The sequence below is a fragment of the Corvus moneduloides genome, chromosome 4, assembly GCF_009650955.1.
Source record: "Corvus moneduloides isolate bCorMon1 chromosome 4, bCorMon1.pri, whole genome shotgun sequence".
NCBI classification, from domain to species: domain Eukaryota; kingdom Metazoa; phylum Chordata; class Aves; order Passeriformes; family Corvidae; genus Corvus; species Corvus moneduloides.
In genome coordinates this window covers 10,028,014-10,040,077 of record NC_045479.1, presented here as the reverse complement: position 1 = coordinate 10,040,077, position 12,064 = coordinate 10,028,014, and the positions used below count along the sequence as shown (strand labels likewise).

Here is a 12,064-nt window from a genome sequence, read left to right as displayed (position 1 = left end):
CCTCCTCAGCATTTAGTGAGTCACGGTGCAGGTGCAGTTCACAGCTGGGAACAGGAACAAAGGACAAAGTGAATCAGTTTCTTTTTCTTTTCAAATCTCCTGGAACATAGAAACACAGATGTGGAGTTACTAGGGAGTGAAATTTGATTTTTACTTTTGCCTTTCAAAACTGAGCCATTGGAAAAAAAAAAAAAAAATCTTGGTAACAAGTATCTGAAAGTCTTACATGTCTGAAAAAAACCACAGAGTCTATTATGGGCAACGTTTTGGTTTGGGGAGAAAGTGCAAGCTTGCTGAACTTGATACAAATGACCTGAAAGGTTTAAATACAGAGAAAAGAGAAAATAAAGAACAAATGAGAGTTGGAATTAAATGCTAACTACATTCACCTGCTTCAGTTAAATGCTAGGTTTTTTCTCCTAGGTTTGGCAGGCAAACAGGTTAAACTGTGAAGACATACCAAAGACTTTGTGTGTTTTACATGAAGCCGTTCTCAGAAGCTGTAGCATGTAGGGCACGTGTAAACCACTTCCAGCAGCATGGTCAGTCTGCCAGAATTGCAACCCATGACACAGCAGTTTGCCTGTCCCTTTTGGGGATTGTTTCCTTGAGGAGAGAAGAGCACATAGGAGGCTTCTCTTCTGTTGGCCCTCCCTGCTTGCCTCTTGCTGCTTGTAATGCTTATTGATCTTGCTGCAAACTCAGCTATTCTGTACCACTGGGCTGGAGTAAAATACTTGCTCCAGTAAATTGGTGTTAACTGGCACAGGTACTTGGGATCAACTGCTCAGAATTTCCAGCAGTAAATTTCCATGCCAGAGGTAGCAGTTTGAGCCCCTTTATAGTTAGTGTGTTTTTTGAGGTAGTTAGTTCTGACTCCTCACACCTGAGGACACCTGCCTGTCTTAAAACATCTGAGCAGCCCTGTTGACTGCTACTAAATCAGGGTTCTTCCCTTTTTGAGGTGTACACATGTGTGTTTAGAGCCTGTGCACACAGCTGGAATGTGCCATCATAAATCCGTGTTACAGGAGGTGTCATTTTCCAGAGCCCAGTTATTCAACGTTCTCTGCTCAGAAATACTGATAACTTTGGGATGTACAAGTAGAAAAAAAGTTCTGCTGTGATTAAGAAAGCCAGAGAATTACATTGCTTATAATCCTTTCCATGTATTCAAAGTGCTAATTAGATTACTGAGAAGGAACCCTCTTAAGGTAGCCAGGGAAAAACTTTCTGAGACATGTTCAGGCACCTGCAGGAGTCTGCCAGCCAAACGCCTGCTGTGGAGATGGAAAATTCATTTTTTCTGTGGTTACAGCTTTCATGCTGTCTTCCATAGTAACACTAATGCAGCTCAACATTACTGCAGTTTGGTTTTAAGTCCTGTGTGCTGGAGAACTTAGAAAAAAAAATAACCAAACCCCCCCTCCCCCCCAAAAAAACCAAGAAGCCTTTCATAAGAAAAGAGAGGGGAAAAGGAAGGAAAAATCACAGACTTTGAGGGATCATCTGGGTGCACTGAGGAGCTGAAGTGCTGTTAAAGAAACAGAGCTTTAACTTCCTCCACTGCCCAGTAACATATGCTGCATTTCAAAGTTGAATTTTGGGGACTGGCAAACTCATGTGTTTGTCCTGCTGATAGCACACAGCACCTGAGTCACTTGACCAGCCACATTAAATCTGGACAAACACCTGGCAAGGCAGAGCTCCTGCTGAGAGCAGTTTGCAGATCAAAAGAACAATATTCATTCAAGGATATAGATACTACAAAGTGGTCTTCATCAAGTGGAAAATTTGTGAAGAATAAACACAAATCTAACTGTTTTTTGGAACTTGGAAAAGCTAATTTTGGTAGTAGTTGGTGATATTTTTCCCTGCAAATCTTTCTTCCAGCTCTGAGAGTAGGAGGAAATATATTCTTCCCATGCCTTTATTGCTTGATAGTTTCTTCTTAGAAGACTATTTTTGCATAACATCTAAGCATTTGTCAGCAAATTTTTCCATAAAAGGCAGCCTCTTTATAGTCAGTGTAAATTTGCATATTCTTTTAAGTCTGTTTTGGCTGTGTTTCTGCTACCATTCAAGGCGAAGTCAAGGGAGGGGAACTAGGTTTGGGGCTGGTGCTTCCAAATAAAAGTACATTTTTTCTATTTACAGTTCTCCCCAGTGGTTAGTATTGATGACAGAACTCTTCTGTTCCTCACCAGAAGCTTTTCACTTCTCAAGGGTCCAAGCCACGTTTCTCACACCATTTTATGGCAGCAGCAGAGCTCTGAGGATGCTGAAAACCCAACACTCCCATGGCCCAGGGTGTCTGTTTCAGACCATGGTCCTGCTATGACCATGGTGCCTGTCTGGTGTGATTCCCGTGGCTTGCTGTGGGTCCCTGCTTTGGGATCAGCTGATTATCCCCTTCCGTTGGGAAGCAGGGGGTCCTTGTTCCATCACAAACCTTTCTGATGGACCAGCCTCCACCTGGACCCTGTTTTCCCCCTGCACCAGGTGCTTCCTGACCTCTGGCTCATAATGAATTCTTTTCCATCCTGCTGGGGCTCTTCAGGAATAGCCCCAAACCTCTGTCCCGATTAGGTCCTCCTACCTCTGGGGCTTTTCAGGGCTGGCCTGCCACCTCCACAGCAAGTCCCTGTAGAGCCAAGTCCCTACAGATGCCAGACCTGAGGGCACTAATTGGCCTAATGACCCTGCCCAGCATGACCTCACTGGTGATGCTCCACGCACACCCAGGGGCAATATTTAAGCACAGGAGAGATGGACTCTAGCTCAGCTGCAGCTGATGGACTCCCTTGATCCTGATTTCCACCCATGGGATGATGCCCTGCTATTGGCCCCTCCCTGTGGACTTCTGTGCTGACCACTGCTCTCGATCCTAATCCTGACCTGTGGATTGCTGCCAGACCTGCCTCACTGTTGTGCTGCTGCATTATAATCCAGGCTCTTGAGTGGGCCTGGCTGCACTTTCTGCTTCTGTTTTGCTTGGAAGGGACTGTGGCCTGTCTGGAGAGGTGCTGCCCTGCTGGCTCTGTTGTCTCCTTTGACTGTGGGCCCCTCGTCCCTTAGGGAGTACCTGGTCCTGATAAGCAGTGATCAGATCCAAGTTCAAGCACCTTGTGGCTTAAACACAATTTTGGGTGGCCAGGTCCTGTATTTGTGGGGAAGGAAGAAAGCTAAGCACAGGGCCCAGCTGTGTTCAGGTCTAGCTCTACTGGCAGGTTGACTTTGGGAGAGAACTCATCCTGGAGTGGTTGTGTGTTCCTCCTCTTGCTGTGAGGATTCAGCTGGGATGGGTGAGTTCTGTCCCTTTTCACTCCTGTCAGCACAGGTTTCCTTATCCCCACATCCAAACACTGTTGATTCACTCCTGTCTCATGATACTTTGCTAATTTTTTTCCCTTTCATTCTTTTGGTTTTTTGTGCTTTTTGGAGAGATAAATGTACCCCATTGCACTGAAACAGGTGTTTGTTTCTGGCCTAGGTAACAGTCACAACAATCGGCTATGGAGACAAAGTTCCCCAGACGTGGATTGGGAAGACAATAGCTTCCTGCTTCTCAGTATTTGCCATCTCCTTCTTTGCCCTGCCAGCCGTACGTAGAACTCGAATCCCTTCGTTAAAGGTGTGTCCACCTCTGTGAATGCCTCTGGCTCCTGTAACCTGTGGACCACAGCAATAAACACATGCTGTTTATTGAAGTTACACGATTCTGCTGTTGATCTGCTCAGTTTCAGATTTTTTTGTTGGAATAAATAGAACTCTGTCACTGTAGACATTGAAAAATTAATTTTATAAAGTCTTTTATTAAATGTCTGTTTATTCTATATGCTGAGTATTTGATTTAGGTATGTGAAGTCATATACAAGTCTGACTAGTAACTTTGGTTGTATTTAGGGTATTCTGGGGTCTGGTTTTGCCCTGAAGGTACAGCAGAAGCAACGTCAGAAGCATTTCAATAGACAAATCCCAGCTGCAGCTTCCCTAATTCAGGTAAGGCCACGACAGTAAAATACCTCAGAGTTTATTGGAGAGAGAGTGTGGCCTGGAAGTTCAAGTATTGAGAATCACCATTCCTAAATTTATTATAGATCTATAACTTGTGTTTAACCACTTTGCCATTTTGATCCACATCAGTCAGTAGAGAAAATGAGATAATTGCCTCTCCCTTTCTGGAAGCTGCACTATACCTGATATTTATAGGCATAATGACACTAACTGGATGCAGTGAGTATATGTAGTGAAATATTAAAAAAACCGCCAAAAAACAAAAAAAACCCAACTTCATTATAATATTTAATTCATAAGTTCCTTTTCATATTCTTTTAGGTCCTGTGCATCTGCCAGATCCTGAGGTGATGAATGTGTGTACAAATACATGAAAAAACACACCTGTTTTTTGAAAAATCTCCCAGCGTAACATTCCATACAATAATATAAAGAATTAAATAGCACAGTGCACAAACATTCAATGTGGCACAGTGCAGAAAAAGGAAACTGCAGCATTCAGAGGGGGATTCACTTTTATGAGGGCCGAGTTGGATTTATTTATTTATTTTTCCTGTGGGCAGGGTTTGATCCCAGCTCGTGGCGGGAGCACTCCAAGAGCACACTGAAGATTTCTGTGTGATGTGTGTTCATGTCCTGGTGCAAACTGCATCCACCACGGCTGTATTTTGTCAGGAATGGTGTTTACCTGGACTGAGGGGTTTGTTGTCAGTTGGATTTGCTGCAAAATTTGCCGTGCAGAAGCCCGTTGACTGCTCCTCCAGTGAGGTTCTTTGGGTTTCTTTACAGACCCTGTGGCGCTGCTACGCAGCCGAGAAATCCTGCACCTCCACAGCCACCTGGAAGATCTATGTGACAGCTCCCGTGCAAAATCCCAAAAAGTCTCCAGCGCCATCTAGTCCCGGTCTGAGAAAACAGGTGACAGCACTGGCAGGGTTCGCTCTCTGCTTGCTTTTCACTTTAAATTATAATTAACTTGCCAGGAGCCTCGTGAAGCGCCTGAGCAATCTGGACACCCGAAATACGGTTGTTTTCCTCCTGCCACAGCACGATTCGTTTTGTTTTCCTTAAAATATTCTTGAGGAACAAATGTCTTCTAACTAAATTTGCCTTGTTGGTCAGACAGGTACCAACTCTCCATTGTTTTATCCCCTTTGGAGTCTCCTACTTTCTCAGAGCACAAGGCAATGGTGCCACTTTCCCATTTTGCATTCATTTTTCAAAGTAGTTCATACAGGAAGAAGGAGAAAGCCGGTTTAAAAATTTATGTTCACATTTAACCTATGGCTGACAGCAGCTTCTCTTCTCTGAAGTACTCCCTGCTGCTTTTATCTCTTTAGAAATGAAGACAAATCCCCGAGTTGTGGGTGCAGTAAAGTGGAACAGTGTCTGGCTACAAAGGTGACATTGCCCAAACACAGTTCTGTGATATCAATGCCAAGCTTTCCAGCAGGCAGAGGTCTGCAGCAGGTCGAGCTCAGGGACCCAGTGTTTCCCAAATGATGGTCAAGGATTACCTTTAGGCAGTAGCATCCCACTGGTGCCTGTTTCCCAGGGAAAAAGGGCTGTGCAATTCCCCCTTGGCACATGGAGGATGCTGAAACAGCCTGATCTGTGTGCATGCCTGTGTTTTGGTGCTGGAGCAGTGTGACCTTGCTATGTCACAGCTGGAGACAGAAAAACCAGGAGGAAAGGGGCAAAGCTGAAGTTAAGACTCCTGTGTGTGTTGCTGAACAGCAAGCAATCCATGGTTGGAGAGATAGAAAAAAAGGTATTTTTCCCTCTGTTTTCTCTAGTGAGAGGGATTTCCATATATATATTTCCATAATATATTATTTATCTGAACCTCCCTGAGCCCGGCGAGCCCTCATTTAAGCACATAGTAATTGTTCTTTCACCTCTTACCAAAGGATCCTCTTCTCTTGTTCTTTCTTGGTCTGTAACTTCCTGTTTTAAGGACTCAAATATATATTGATCATTTTGTGCATGTTGTAGTATTTCGTTCTCCAGAGGATTCCTGGTTTTGTTTCCTGCTACAAGAGCCTGGAATCTTTGCTTTTAGAAGTATTTCGATGCATGTCAGTGCATCTACTGTCTGCAATAAATACCCATTTCTACCATTTTTTCCCCATTTAATTTTGAACATGCATTTGTTTAACTGCTGCAGAGCTGAACAGAAAAAGGAATTCCAAAAGTCTGATTGTAGACCATAACAAAGTAAGAATTGGCTTGGACGTAGATCAAGTAGCCTTGTGAATATACTGACCCTGCAGCTCTTTGTGTTGATCAAATCTTCATTTTTCTTTTTTAAGTACCAACTGCAGGGTGTTTATTAGGCTGTCTTTAGGCTTCAAAAATCAGGAGAACTGTTCGGAGGCTGGAGGAAGGATTTCTCTTCTCCTGAGGTGCCTTATTTAGCCTTTTTGGCAAAAGGTGAAGTTTTCTTTAGTTGAAGAGGCTGCACAGGGCCTAATTCGCAGTTCAAAGTCTCTGATTATGTTTAAGTAGAGCTTTAGAAAGATGTTCCAGACAAGGTGATAGATACTAAAGTCATTAGAATTTTGTATGACTTGAGCTGCAGTCCCAATTTGAGAAATTTTACTAAAGACTTGATTTTTTGGAATGTTCTAGCTGCCTTCTGAGAATCAAATTCTTACCAGATTTTAGTTGATAATTCAGAATCAGACACTTTAAAACCATAAACAAAGGTTGCAACCCTTTCCCTGAATTTCAGTTCCAATCTTTAAATAAAAAATGTACGACCTCAAGTGAATTCACTGTATAGTGAAGCACACATGTGCATTTGTCTGTGTTTGAGAGCATCTTCTGATATCATTCCATTCCTACTCTCACAGGCCAGAAGATACAGAAGAAAAGGGAAGCTGGGCTGTGGGAATGGTTCTGCACCTGTAATAAACCCAGGAGAAAATTCCTTGTCTGTTCCCCAGATCACTTACGATCACATTGATGAACAAGAGGACAAAAAAGATGTGTCTTTCTACATTGATGAGCCCAGAGGTAATTTACTTAGGCTTGGTTTATCATTTTTCAAGAGACAATCGTACAAAGAATTGATGTGATGAAGGGAAAAGTTGTATGAAAAAACAATTCTAAGCAAATCAGTAAATCAAGACGCCTCCAACCAAGGATGGTTGCATAACAAAAATAGGGGGACACAAATTAAAGGAAGTCTTTAATTCATATGGTGAAAATATCAAAAGAGCTTTCTTTGTTCACCATCAATTAAAATGTTGGATGTATTGTTCATTTTTCTGTTTTGAATTATTTCAGAGGTAGATGGAAAGCTTCCTCAGATCTACCCTACCTTTAAACTTTAACTCCTTTTGCCTCTGAAGGAAGGAAAAATAAACCAGGAGAAATATTTCTACTTTTTTTTACAGCACCCTCTTAAACATTGTGCAAACAAATTGTGATAAGAAAAAACTATTTTTATGCCCACATCAACTAAGAGGTTTTGATAAGTGGGTTTTTTTCTCTTGCTTCATTTAAAATATTGTGTGTTTATATAAGTGATGGTTGTATTTCAACATGGAAACTGTCTGAATTTCATGCTGAGTTAAGATACTTGCTTTGTTTGCAAAATCCTTTTTTTAAAATTAAGTTTGTAATGGAAAAGTCCGTGTGAAATGGTATTGTTTACTATAAAAGATGTTTTTTTGGAAAGCTAATTTTTCCACTATTGCATGGATTTCCTTTGTCTGATGGGGTTGGGAATCTGTTCTGGATCTGCTACATCTTGAGCTAAAGGGGAGAATGTTTGCTCATAGTCTGTTCCATACCCGGAGGCACCAAAGCCTTGCCAAGGTTACTGAGGCATCCAGAGACACTGGCACTAATTTAAGGTGTGCTCTGGGGGGCTTTGGGTCAGACCTTCCTCTGTCTTTGATAAACCTGAGCACCAGCTCAGTATAAAACTGCTGCTCTCACATGACATTGAAGCTGACAGAAAGTGTCAGCCTGGACAGAGTGTGGCTGTGGTCTTGACATGAAGGTTTCTTCAATAAAAAGTACTTCAGGTATTTTTGCCCCCCAAGGGAACGTGTGGTGCCTTCTGAACTGGACACAATCAAAGGTAGGAGTTCCACTGGCTTGCCCTGAATTTCCAGAGTTGGTGGATTGTCAGTGCCACCTGTGTCCTCCACTCTGGAGCAGTGAGATGTGGAATAGCAGGAACCTGGGAGCTGTGCCGTGGTGGGGCAACATCTGTAAGGGATAGGAACATCTGGCTCCCAGGATTTGGACAGACCTTCAAGACCTTGCATGCAACCTACAGCTGTGAAGTGCCAGTGTGGAAGGCAGGGTTCTCCTGAGGGAGAGTTTTCATTGCCCCTCCTGTTCTTCCTTGTTACAATCTTGTGTGAATCTCTTACCTGTCACTTTGAGGTCAGGTTGCTTTATTTTAACTGCTGTTTGGCATTTCCAGTGCTTTTGGGGTTCTGGGGGAGGGCGTGAAGGGTATGATATTTATAACCAAAGTTTCTGCTTTAACTGCACGTCTCAGAATATTGTGTTCATTCTCAGCATGTTTATTGGACTGGAGCAGCTTCCCTTGCTGACCCTGTGACAGCAGATTTTGCTGAGTGTGTTTTGGTATTGTGATGTGATGGATGGAAGCAGCAATGTGTTGTGCAACTGGTAGCAGTCCTGGAGGCCACTAAGATGGTGGGGACTCTGCTGGCTGTACTCGGGACTCTGCCAGTGCATGTTTGTTCACTAAGGGTGTGTTCTCTCAATGGTCATAGTTAATCGGAGCAAAGCTCTGTGTCCTAGGAAAGAGAGTGATAAGACAAGCCTGCATCTTTTCCTGCCTGACAGGAAAATGAAAGAATTTTCCCCACTTTTTCTGAAGATGTTTTCTTCTTGTACTTTTATTATAGCTGGCCTAATTTATTCTGAGAGACAGCCATGCATATTATTTCCTTACCAATTAAATTTTATCTATTTTTCATTTTCTGTCACTTTTTGCCTAAGCCAGTGTCAGGGTTAAATCACACTCAATTTGATTTTACTGATTCATTCCTTCTGTTGCAAAGCTTCCAGGAATGTAGCTGGCAAACTCAATTGCTCAATTGACTGAACATTCTTGACACCTCTCAAAAGTTTAAACCTGATTTCTCTCAGTGAAGTTCTCCTTGCCAGAATTAATAGGTTTCTATTCCTGGGAAGTGGAAGTACTGGGCTTCAAGCCTGTAAATGGGGGCATTTTTTTCCTGTCAAAAAAGCTGAAAGTAGAAAAGGCAAGAGAGAATCATAATTCAAAAAAGGTAATTGAAAGGGGCCATGCCAGCTTCTATTTGAGTGTTGCTATAGTGGAATATTTTATTCATTGCTGGTGGGGGCTGGATGTTTTGCAGATGATGGCAAACTGCAAGGTTGAATTAGATCACTTTTATAGGCCTGACCTGGGAGGAGCAGAGCTGCTGCTTTAAACCAGCTCTTTGCTGCTCTGGTCAGATGTGAGAGAGGGACTGTAGGAAGGCCTGAAATAAATGACTGTCAGGAACAGGCAACACAGTAACAGCCCCACTGATAAAATTCCTTGTTCTGAGCAGAAATAGCTAGAAAGTAGTTCAAGTATCCTTGAAAACGGAGACATTTGCCTTATTTCAGGAATGGCATTATGTGAACACACCTTTTCTCACGCAAATAGAATTTTTTTAATGACTTTTGTTCATGTATCCACATCCACCCAGCTTACTCTTGGCTTGCTCAAACCTTGCTTAGGAGGCAGATCTTCCCAAGGTGGGAAAAAATGCTTTCCTTTATTTCTGTGAAGAAGGTTTGAGAAAAGGGAAACCTTATAAAACAGAGATGATCAACATTAAGGTTCCTGAGAGGTTTGTGTGTATGTGGAATAGAAAACCCCCATGTAATTGGATAGTGCATAATATAGAAACAAGACCTTTATTCACCAAAAATGGTGGGGTTTTGAAACAAACACTTGATAACATAAAAGAAAAATTATTGCTAACCTCTGAACTGTGCATGAGGTTTTGGGTGTGACTGATGCAAAATGACCTGTAGTACTAAGAACTTGTCCATCCTTCCAGAAAGGGAAAGGCCAAAAGTCTTCTACAATAATAATTTCCTTGCTGGGAAGCAAACCTCTCGAAATGAAGCTATTTAGAAAAAAAAATTTAAAAGGAAAAACTAAAACAAAACATAGAGATTTAGAAAGTTCTAGAAAATAACTGTGATGCCAAGTCGTAGAATGGCATTGCAGAGAATGGGTTGGGTTGGAAGGGACCTGAAGGATGAAAGAATCCCAGAATGGTTTGGGTTGGAAGGAATCTTGAAGATCATCCAGTCCCACCCCCTGCCATGGGCAGGGACACCTTCCACTATCCCAGGTTGCTCCAAGCCCCATTCAACCTGGCCTTGGACACTTCCAGGGACAGGGCAACCACAGCTTCTCTGGGCAACCTGTGCCAGGGCCTCCCCACCCTCACAGGGAAGAATTTCTACCTAACATGTAATCTAAATACCTCCTCTTTTAGTTTAAAACCATTCCCCTTGTCCTGTCGCTGTTTGCCCATGTAAAAAGTCCCTCTGCAGTGTTTTTACATACTCCCTTTAGGTGCTGGAACGCTGCAATGAGATTTCCCCAGAGGCTTCTCTTCTCCAGCCTGAGCAACCCCATCTCTCCCAGCCTGTCTCTACAGGAGAGGTTCTCCAGCCCTTGGAGCATCTTTGTGACCCTCCAGTGCAGGCTTTTTTTCATGGCTGTCTGTTGCTTCAACTATTTCATACCAGAGTGTCTGATTTAATATTTTCATGTAGTGATTTGAAACCCTCAGTGATTCCATCCTCACCTGAGATTATATCCCTAAGTATTCTCTGTAGTCCTGAAATTAATCTTTACCTGTACTTTTGCCTGTCATTGTACCTACTCCTCTGCAGCAGGATCTGTTATCAGGATGACAAGACATATGCAAGCCCCCTGACATCTTTAATGTTCCTGTAGGGTTTAAAGAAGGCACTCAAGTATGAAGATTGTAGTTAGTTAGAAGAGCAAGAGTGAGTGGCAGGTCACAAGAGACTGATCCATACAGAAGGGAAACGGCCTTTTGGTGTAACTGGAATTTTCTACATGCGTTTTGAGTCTTCTCTTCAAATACCAGCTATTTACCACAAGGCATCCTTCACAAAATGAACCAAATAGCTGTTTCATTGTGCTTTTTATTAGGGAGGAAAAAAATCATAGAAATTTGAAAGTTTTTAGACCTTGAAGGTCAGCCTCCTGAGACAGCTCCAGCAGATGGGATACATTATTCTCTGTCAGCTGTTGTAGGTTGTATACACAACTCATTATTGTTAGATTTGTCAAAGTCACAAGACTCTCATAGTGATAAATCTCTGCTGGGCTAAAAATAAAATTCCCTATTTATCACTGTGCTTTTCTGTTTGCTTTTTGGAGTTTCTTGTATGCTGATGTATGCACAGTTTAAAGCAAAACTGCACAAGAGTAACTTTTTACCAGGAGAGGGGAGAGCACTGCAGTCTTCTCTGACCCCTTCACCTTTGTCATCCCTCTCATATAAAATGTGCAGTAGTGTTAATGTTGATATATTCTGTCTGTAATGCCAGTTTGGATGCTGACATTCCAGCATTCACCTATCTGGAAATGGGCTCGTTGTTCCCAGAGACTGGTTGCATTTCCCACTAGGAAAAGGGGCTGCTTTCCCTTATTGGTGCAGATGAATTACAGTCTGCAGTACATAGAAAGAAGCAAACATTTTAAGTGAAGTGGATTCAGAGATTCCAGTGCTGACAAGCTGAGAGAAAGGTGAGAAAAAACACGTGGCCAAAATTAACAGAATAAAGCAAACACCAAAGCTTTTGAGGGTCTGCATAGCTGTCAGTAAGTCTGAAAATCATAAATATAAAGGTATGCACCAAAGTAGCATGAGAAGGTATCCAGATACCACGCTTCTGACAAATGTCATGCTCTTCAGAAGGTGGGCTTAGCAGATGGTGGTGGCTTTGCAGTGAGAATTTGTGGTCAGTGTAGAGCTGTTTAACTTCT

General features: G+C 42.5%; 1 protein-coding gene across 3 annotated transcripts in view; it reads left to right on the top strand.

The window, feature by feature from the left end:
• LOC116443092 (potassium voltage-gated channel subfamily KQT member 1-like) overlaps positions 1-12,064 on the top strand; it is a 429,428-nt gene that overhangs the window by 44,756 nt on the left and 372,608 nt on the right. For all 3 annotated transcript variants that reach the window (XM_032106956.1, XM_032106955.1, XM_032106957.1), the window contains exons 8-11: positions 3,494-3,604; positions 3,907-4,002; positions 4,807-4,935; positions 6,873-7,035. In XM_032106956.1, the coding sequence (XP_031962847.1) occupies positions 3,494-3,604; positions 3,907-4,002; positions 4,807-4,935; positions 6,873-7,035 (499 nt within the window). The remainder of the gene's footprint in view (positions 1-3,493; positions 3,605-3,906; positions 4,003-4,806; positions 4,936-6,872; positions 7,036-12,064) is intronic.